The sequence below is a fragment of the Poecilia formosa genome, unplaced genomic scaffold (genome assembly GCF_000485575.1).
Source record: "Poecilia formosa unplaced genomic scaffold, Poecilia_formosa-5.1.2 Scaffold1012, whole genome shotgun sequence".
Classification (NCBI taxonomy): Eukaryota; Metazoa; Chordata; class Actinopteri; order Cyprinodontiformes; family Poeciliidae; genus Poecilia; species Poecilia formosa.
Window position 1 is genome coordinate 34,601 of NW_006800951.1, and position 9,510 is coordinate 44,110.

The 9,510-nt window shown below is 47.5% G+C and overlaps 1 protein-coding gene across 1 annotated transcript in view; it reads left to right on the forward strand.

The window, feature by feature from the left end:
* LOC103132357 (testis-expressed sequence 2 protein-like) overlaps positions 1-9,466 on the forward strand; it is a gene marked incomplete at its 3' end in the record, with an annotated part of 12,187 nt that extends 2,721 nt beyond the window's left edge. The window contains exons 2-8 of the mRNA XM_016667336.1: positions 2,433-3,747; positions 5,780-5,980; positions 6,538-6,829; positions 7,671-7,939; positions 8,014-8,163; positions 8,237-8,336; positions 9,273-9,466. Coding sequence (XP_016522822.1) covers positions 2,464-3,747; positions 5,780-5,980; positions 6,538-6,829; positions 7,671-7,939; positions 8,014-8,163; positions 8,237-8,336; positions 9,273-9,466 — 2,490 coding nt within the window. The remainder of the gene's footprint in view (positions 1-2,432; positions 3,748-5,779; positions 5,981-6,537; positions 6,830-7,670; positions 7,940-8,013; positions 8,164-8,236; positions 8,337-9,272) is intronic.
* Positions 9,467-9,510: the final 44 nt, after the last annotated feature.

Genomic DNA, 9,510 nt, shown 5'->3' on the forward strand with positions numbered 1-9,510 from the left:
AGTTGATGGGAATCAGCTTTAGCTTTAGCTTTAGCTTTAGCTTTAGCTCCTAATCCTGCTGGTTGATTTGTCAGATTTTACAGTCAAATCCTGATTTAACGATAATCTGAGTTTGTTGGTGGGTGTGAGCGTTCAGACGGCCCACAGACCCGGACACAAGCAGAACTAAATATTAAAAACTGATCAGTTATCTTTAGCTGAAGTTCGTCAACCTGAGGATTTCTTGTTTCGGCTTTGAGCAGCTACAGTTTGCTTATCCCTCAGGCCGGCTCTGAAAATGGCCTAGTCAAACCATGACTGAACTTTGAGCTCCAGTTTGTGAAACCTTTGTTTTATGAACTTTTCAAATCTGCTCTGGTTTCATTTTATATCATTTATGATGTCAGCATTAGGATCGTTAGCCTTTTTTCTACAGAGATGCTAACGATGCTAATGACGGCCATCTTTCCATCAGATTAACAGATATTCTCTTCAGACGAGTAAAACACCAGACCCATCTACTTTTGACTTTTCTGCAAATATTGCAAATTCTGTCTCGTCAAACCAAGATGGCCGCCACTGCAACATAAGTCTTTAAAGAAATATGTTGATATAATTTAATAAGTGACGCCCAAGAACTCATTATGCAGATTCTATCCAGAGAAACATTTTCACAGTGAATACTGTTCCACTCAGATAAAATATAACTCTTTAATGTCATCCTTTCATGGACAGAAATATTTATTTCATTTTCTAATATTGTAAAATCCAACAGCAGGAATGGATAAAGAATCTCTTGGTGCAGAAACGTCTCTCCCCTCACCGGACGCCGGTTTGCGGCTCAGGAAATGAAACGTCGCCGTGTGGTTCTGATGCTGCAGCTTCCCGTCCCAGCAGGGGAAACTCTGGGGCTCAGACTGACCCCAGCAACAGGTTCATCCCCCTCCGTCCGTTTTGGGCGAGAGCAGATTATAACGACTCCACCAGCTGCTGTGGACGTGGTTCACATTGTGCCGCGCAGCATTTTAATGCCGTTACATAAATGTGATCAGCTAGAAGTCGGGTCAACTTGCATCCAGAGCTTGACCTGCAGCTCTGAGCTTTCTGACGTTTCCATGGAAGGAAAACTGGTTTCATCTCAGCTGGAAGCAGAGCAGCGATGAGGCTCCAGCAGCCTGAGGAGGATTTAAGATGCTTTAATTTAGGACATTTCCACTCAGTGCAGTCGTTACGGAGGAAATGAGCCGCTGCTTCTCTGATCCAGATGATGATGAACCGTTGACCAGCAGCAAAACTCATGTCTGATTTTCTGACTCAGATCAACGTGGATCAGAGAAAATCTTCTGTTTCAAACTAAGTTCAGTGTTTGATGGTCAGACCAAACTAATCGGCGCCTGATTGCTGCATCACCAACTGTCCCCCTTCACTTTATCGCTTCAGATAAAAACCAATGTTCTGTGTTTTATTGAGATTTACTGACCCGATACAATCAGCTGCTTTGAACCAGAACTCTACAGAACCTGCAGATGTTTTGGTGTTCGTCTCCACCAAACCAGAACCAGAACCGCTTCCTGGTCCAGTTCTAGTGTGAGTCCAAACCAACCTCCATCCAAACCAACTACAGGAAATAAACGTCTTTTTGGACTTCATGAGCCACTGTAGTTGGGCGTCATGGTAACGATGGGCCTTCAGGGTTGCTAACCCTGCTGGTTCTGGTTGGACTGAACCTGATCCGTTTCCTGGTTCGTAAAGCCTCAGCAGATCCAGATTCAGAAAAATGACATCATAAAGCAGATGAACAAGCAGATCTGGACAGTTCGGTTCTCCAGGTCTGTCCGTCATTTCTGCCCAGTGAGAGCAAAGATCATAACCGAATCGTTTACGAATTATCGTACACTTGGAAGAAAAATCAACGAAACCAAAACGAACCAAACAATATAAAGTATTTTTTTGTTCCGGACCAAACAAACGAACCAAAGGACGTTCGGTGTGAGAACACAGCCTGAGTTACACACGGCTGGTTAAGAGACTGCTGAAGATATGAACTGGAATGGATTTTAGTTCAGATGTCAGAGTGACTCTTCTTTCATTAAACATTTTCTTCCTGTTCTTGTGACGGATGTGTCTGAATCAGACGTTTGGACGTCAGTCTCCAGGCCGTCGCCCCAGATTCAGACAGAAACTGTGAGCCTGTGAAGCTCATCAGTTTGTGGAGCGACATGTTGACTTGGCTGGGATTCAGACTCACTAGTCCTCAGATTATTTCATGATTCTTTAAAGCCAGAGGACACAAATGTGACAAGTTAAAGCCTGGTTGGTGCTCATTTTGCAGAAATGAGTCAGAAGCTATGAAAAGCAGGCCTTGGTCTGTATCTGCTCCGTCTCTGAGGCGTAGAGTCGATACGGTATAGAGGCGATGCAGCTGACCGTGTTTGTCTTCTCCTGACCCACAGGTGTCTCGGTTTGGAGATGTGAACTAGAGAAATGGCAGATGATGGAAAAAACGGGGAGGGAGAGGGCAGGAAGGACACAGGCGAGGGCAGCAGGACCTTTCATGACCCTCACAGGCTCTTCCCACTTGGCGTCATGAAGCGGAACCAGTCCCGGGGGATTGTGATCCATCTGACCGGCACCGAAGGGGAGTGGGACAGCTTGGAGGACGATGAGCTCATCTTCTCCCTGGACCACGGCGAGGAGAAGCCGCTTCCTGCGGAGGACGACAAAGACTTGAAGCCCCAGAACTTCCATGTTCCTCTTTCCCCGTCATCGCCTGGTTCCCTGGGGAACTGCTCTGCAGCGCCCCCTAGCTTCCTCTCCCCAGGGCCGCCCTCACACAGCCAGCGGCCCCTGGCCAGCCTCGTCAAGTCACTCTCCACTGAGCTTGAGCCGAAAGAGGGCTCCACCCTCAGACCCAGGCCTCTCCTCAGCCTGGTGAAGTCCATCTCCACGGAGCTGTCCCACTCGGAGCCGGAGGTGTCTCAGTCCAGATCGGACTCCCGTCTCAACCTCCACCTGTGGAAGCAGCTGACCCAAACCAAACCCCGGAGCGGTGGGGACTCTCGCACGGCCCCGCCGTCCCCCAGCGCTCTCTCTCCCAGCGCGGAGGGCCTGAAGGGGGGCTTCTTCAAGATGGAGCTGGAGGACACGAAGAGGAAGCTGTCCGAGGCCATGCATGAGCCTCTGAGCAGCATGTTCAGCAAGATCATGGGGGAAGACGGCGCAGGAAGCCCCAAACACCAGAGCAGGTCCACGGCGGCTCATCAGGGGAGGGACGGCAGCGTGGACACCGTCCTCTCAGAGTCTCCGGTGAGGACCGGAAGGAGACCAGATGGAGACGTTCTTCCCGTGTTCGACTGGCCTTCGGTCGGAGCGCGGCGCCGCCCGTGTCCCGTTCATCACCAGCAGGAGCTGGAAATATGCGAAGATGATGACATGATGCAAGTGTTTGCCATTGAAGCTCCCAGGAGGGTCAGGAGGTCGCCTGGCGCCCCAGCACCAAACAGCTCCAGGTCCGGTCCGGATCCTCAGCCTCCTCTGCCGCGCATGAGTCTGTTCTGCGTGGCGGTTCTGTCCTACGGCTACTTCATCCTTCCTCTGGGTCCGTACGTCTCGGGCCTGGCGTTGGGACTGGCTCTGGGCTTCCTGCTCGGCCTGTTCCTCATTCGGATCGGTTCGTCCGGCTCGGCTAACGCACGCAGACCGGCGCTGACCCAGCAGGGTGAGGCCCGTTTCCCAGGTGGCTTCAGCGCCGAGCCCGACGTCCTTCAGGTAGGCGACAGTCATGAAGTACTGGCCGCTGTTGCCACCAACAATCTGGATTAATAAGTCATATTTTCACAAAGCTAAAGTTATAAATGTCAGGTTCAAGCCAGATATTTAGTTTGGACATAAGCGTTTGGCTCAGGACTAAATATTTAGCTTGGAAGCTAATTCACCTGCCGCTACCAGGAAGTGAACTACCAAAATAAAAGCTGTCTCTTTGTAGCCTCGATAAACTCCTGCTTTCAGGTCGCCTCATGTCATCCCTGTCCTTGTTTCTGTTCTTGAACATTTCAGCTTAAAATAAAGATTCTCCGTTTTAAAGGCAATCCAGACATTTAGCAACGGATCTACAGCAACATGTTGCATCAGCGGCCACTCAGCTTTTATTTTGATAGTCTACTTTGCTTATAGACAAGTGGATTTCCATATTTAGTTTGAAAATATGACATTTATAACTGAGTAATTAAATAAGACCTAAAAATGAATCCCATTTTTTTCTCTTAGAGGATAAATGAAATAATTGCTGGTAATTTTGTGTAAGTTGACAGAAGCTCGGCGTCGCAGCAGCTTCAGTCGTTTTGGCTGCTTCTCATTGATTCGTCTCAGCAGGTTTCAGATATTCATATGTGAACCTGAGATAATAAATCATCTGTTATTACATTTTCAGGGATTTCATCCAATAAAACTGAAGGAAAAGATTCACAAAAAAACCCTCATAACTTAGATATTTTATTCCTGACAGAGTTCGACTCCCACTCTGTTTCTTTTTATCTTCTGCTGATTAAACTGAAGCTCGGGTCAGAAGTTTTCATACCAAATGTTATCAGAGCTCAGATAAACAGGAGGTTGAACAGAATTGAAGATCTGAAGTGGATTCAGGCTGCATGAGCACCAACAATAAGAAATATTACAAATATTTCACATCCAGAACCAGAACTTTACCTGAGTCCGTCTGAACAGCAGGAAGCAGCGCTGCTTTTCTCCTGATTGTTCTCCAAGGAGAGCGTCAAGCCGCTTCCCTTCCTCCGTCCGTCTCCATCACAGATTAAAGTTTTATTAAAAGGAACACAAGTCCAGAACATCAGGCACCCCGGGTCCAATTAGGCCCGTCAGAACCACGGCGGCACCGTAATTAGTCCGCTCCTTCTGAGTCCGGCAGCAGCAGGAGGCTTCAGAGGCTGGAGGAGGAGGTCAGAGGTCGCCATCAGCGGCTCCGTGTTGGAGGATGAAAACGCTGTAGAAGGATAATCTCTGTCCTGGCTGATCGCTAGCTTGGCTTTAGCTTGGAAGCTTCAAACGTTCCACACTCAGAAGGTTTTCCAAGTCATTTTTAATCTTTTATATTGTCTGGGTTTGTTTTGGCTTCATGCTCGTCTAAGCGCAGCTCATTCAGGAAGCCCATATTTCTCCCAAAGGGAAACTAAATGTTTTTAACTCAGGTCCTCCAAGGTTCTTGCTGAGGCCAGGAAGGAGCTCCTGTAGCAGTCAGTGTTTCAGCGAGTCTGCAGATTCCTCTGACTGAAGACTGCCTGGTCTCTTGCTAACATCCTAAAAGCTCGTCAGGCAGCAGAGTTGATATTCCACAGCGACTTCCTGGGTGACATCACCAGTTGTTAGCTAGCTCTGCTGATCCTCCTCCTTTGCTTTTGCTGCTCCTCTTTAAATCTGTTGGTTAGAAAGACGAGTAGAGAGAGTCTGGCGTTTGGTTCATGTCCGTCATGATGGACGGGTTGACTTCATACTCCAGGTATTATTTGAGCTTTTGAGATGCTTGTTACCATGGTTACGCTCTATAATAACTGTCCAAAAGTAAAAGAGCAACAATCCTTCCAGCTGCACAGAACCAGAGGAATAATGATCCAAACAGCAGAGCCAACAGAGCTCATTATTCATAGTAGTTATAATTTTTATCACTATTATTATTATTAAATATTATGACAGTAATTATTAAGCTGTTCAGGTCTGCAGCTGATTCCTGAAGGTCAGCAGCTCTTCTTGAATAAACGTTGGTGTCTGTTAAACCTGCTGCTGTTTTCAGGGTTGGATGAATGAGATCCAGGATTACGACCCAGAAATCTTCCACCCGGCTCTGACTCACTCCGTGTTCGCCACGCTGCAGGGCTGCAGCCTCCGTCTGGATTACCCACGCTGCAACATCAGGCGCCGCGCCGCGCACGACGACCCGCCGCAGGAAGTCGGCTTCATCAAGACGCGCTGCTTCTGGCTGGCAAACAGCAAAGTAAGATCTGAACATTTCATTTCACTTTTCATTCTTAATGCAGATTTATGCTCCAGGTTCAGGAGCAGAAAATTCAACTGACTGATGAAAAAGTGAGGCAGTAAATCTATGGAGAGCCAATCCTGCCATAATGACGAGAAAATATAGAAATTTAAAAAAGGCTCAACAAATAAGCAAAAGATGAAAATACGGTAAATTAATAAATGCTGGCAGTAATTATATTAGACAGTGAGACAAATATGTCTCTTTATTAGCTTATTTATTTACTCACCTTTGTAATTATGACCTTTTTTATTAATCATTATCATTTTCAAGACAGGCAGAAATAAAAAGCTTTGAAGACATAAAAATCCACAGATACATAAAAAACTAAAGCTGAAAATGGTAACAGACAACAATAAATAAGGTAATTACAAACGTTCAAAAAATTAGATTCATTCAGGAATCAAATCAGAAAGAGTTTTTGATCTGAAGAGACACATTTTACTGCCACAAGAAAACATCTGGTTCTGGTTCTGGTGGGTCTGGTTCTTCATCATGCTGCCTCCTTCCTGAAGGTCTTCCTCCTGCCGGCGGCGCTGGCTCGGAAGAGAGTCTGGAACCCCAAGTATCCCATCTGCATCCAGCTTGGAGCAGAGGAGGACAGAACCGGGTCAGAACAGAACCTGGGTTCTGATCCAGCACAGACTTCCTCCACGCAAGCTGGCGCCGCCCCGCCTGCGCTCTACCTCTTCGGACGCACGGGCCGGGAGAAGGAGGAGTGGTTCCGCCACCTCCTGTTGGCGTCTGCGGTCCGGGACGGGCCGAGAGCCGGACGACGTTCCACACGACCCGGTAACAAACGGCCCGGTAACAAACGGCCCGGTAACAAACGGCCCGGTAACAAACGACCCGGTAACAAACGGCCCGGTAACAAACGGCCCGGTAACAAACGACCCGGTAACAAACGGCCCGGTAACAAACGGCCCGGTAACAAACGACCCGGTAACAAACGGCCCGGTAACAAACGGCCCGGTAACAAACGACCCGGTAACAAACGGCTCCAGCTCTGGACAGAAAGAGAGCAGAAAGTCTCATGGGAAATCATCCTCATGAATGGTTGGGTTAATGTGAGATTATGATATTGTAATGAAATCTGCATTTATTATCAAATATTTGCCTTAAAGCAGGTTTCCCAAAAATTACATAATTATTTCACCCTATTTCATTAAACAGTGAAATAATTATATCATTCAGAAAGTATATTACATTATTCAGTCAGACATTTAATAAAATCCTTATTTATTTCAAAATGTATTCATTATTTAATTTGTCTCTTTTGGGCCTCCATACACATCACTCTGATTCTTAGTGAGACGGTTTATGAGATAAAATATTGGTCCATGACACAGAAAGCGTTGCAGTAGGTCTGCCGGGCCAGTCGGTGGCGCTGTAACACAAACCAGGTGTCTAAACTGATGGTTCCTGGTCTCCCATGATGCTGAATCTGACTCACAGTCTAAACCACTAAGATCATTTGTGGATCCACCTGATGGTTTCTGTGCAGAAATCATTTTGCGGCCCTCATATTGGGAACCTCTGCTCCTGTCTGAGGCAACATCCAGAAACTCGCTTTGCCTGGATTCTCTGCATTTTGGAGGAAACTTAATGAATAACGCTGAATAATCTGCAGCAGATCTCTGTCCTCCAGGCGCTCCGTCCCAGAGCGTCCCCGTCCCGAGGAGCCGAGGCCCCAGCAGCGACGATGACGACGCGCCCGCCGTGTCCTCAACGCCCGCCACGCCTGCCACCTCCTATGGTCCTGCAGTACCCTGCAGCGCCACAGGGGGACTTTCTGCGCTTGACTACCACAGCTACATGGCCCGCCTTCTGGCTGCACATGAGGCCACACCCCCATGCAGCCCCAGGGCTAGCAGCGCAGAGGCTAGCCCCACTGCTAACACCACCGCTAACACCACCGTAAGCTAGCAGAGATTTTACTTCTTGTGAATGGATCTGGAGCGACTCTTAGCTCTGCTTCCTTCCTTCCTCAGTGCACCTGCGATCAGGCCACGCCCCCCGGAGCCGGCCCCGCCTCCTGGGTCAACGCTCTGATTGGCCGAATCTTCTGGGACTTCCTGCGAGAGAAGCAGTGGGCCGACGCCGTCGCCCATAAGATCCAGAAGAAGCTGAGCAGAATCAGAGTGAGGCTGGACGAGCGGAAGCAGACGGTCGTCTATCGATACGTAATAAACTGATGGCTTCCTGTTCCTGCAGCTGCCTTACTTCATGAACGAGCTGACGCTGACCGAGCTGGACATGGGCTGCAGCATGCCACACATCATGGCCGCCTCCAGGCCAGAGGTCAACCACAGAGGTCAGCTCAGCCTGCAGCTTCCTGTTCAGAAGATGCTAACACTTTAATGCTTTTGTTTTGATTAGTTAGATTTTAATGCATTTTTTTCTTAAACGTCTAAATCTGTTCGTCCTGTTTTCTATCTGTGGTTCTTCTCCACTTCTGAGTGTTTTTAAATCCCACTCCACCAGGAGCCAGACTGCCCCCTGCTGGCTCCTCTACCACCATTCACTGCATTACTACAATCATTTTGGTAAAATAAAAAAACAAGTTATAGCAAAATACATTTAACACATTTCAAATAATTACATGGATTAAATGCAATTGGTTTTTTGTTTCTTTTTTACACATTAAGATTCTGCCCAAAACCACAATTTCTTATCTGCGATGCTAAAGCTACATCGCTAACGGCAGCGATGGAAGCTGATTCTCTGTTCATTTCTGCTTCTAAATGATCTGATTGGTCAATGAAAACATGAAAACACTATTGTTGTGCTAAAGTTGTGCAAACAGCAATTAGCCCATTAGCAAAGCTATGTTAGCCTAAAATAGCACCTGAATGGTAACATGTAGCAGGTAATGCTACAACAACCTGAAGAATAAAAACCAGAAATATCTCTTATGTTCATATCTGACCATATTCATTAAATAATTTAGCAGGAAAAAGAGAATTGGAATTTAAAGTGTCATATTATGGTTAATTACTTACAGAACCTGCAATTAACCAGATTCAAATTTGAATCTAATTCCAGCTCTAGTAAATATAGAAGTCAGTGTCCTTATATGGCACATCCAGAGATCATCCTTCCACCAGATCTTCCCTTCTCCCTCAGCTTCTAAAGAGGACTAATGATTCTGACCCGATCTTCTCAGCCAGATGCGGGATCAGATTAGGCACCATGACCTTTGGCCTGTCTTGTCAGCCTGGTGTTGAGCTGCTCTGTGCGCCCCCTGCAGGCCTGTGGGTGCAGCTGCAGCTGGTTTACACGGGGAACCTGCAGATGACGCTGCAGACCAAGTTCAACCTGTCCAAGCTGGGAAGAGAGAGCAGAGAGGAGACGGCACAGAGCGGCCCCGAAGCTGGAGGCCCCAGGTCACACACACAGACACACACACACAGAGAGACACACAGAGACACACACACACACACACACACAGACACCCACACACAGAGAGACACACAGAGACACACACA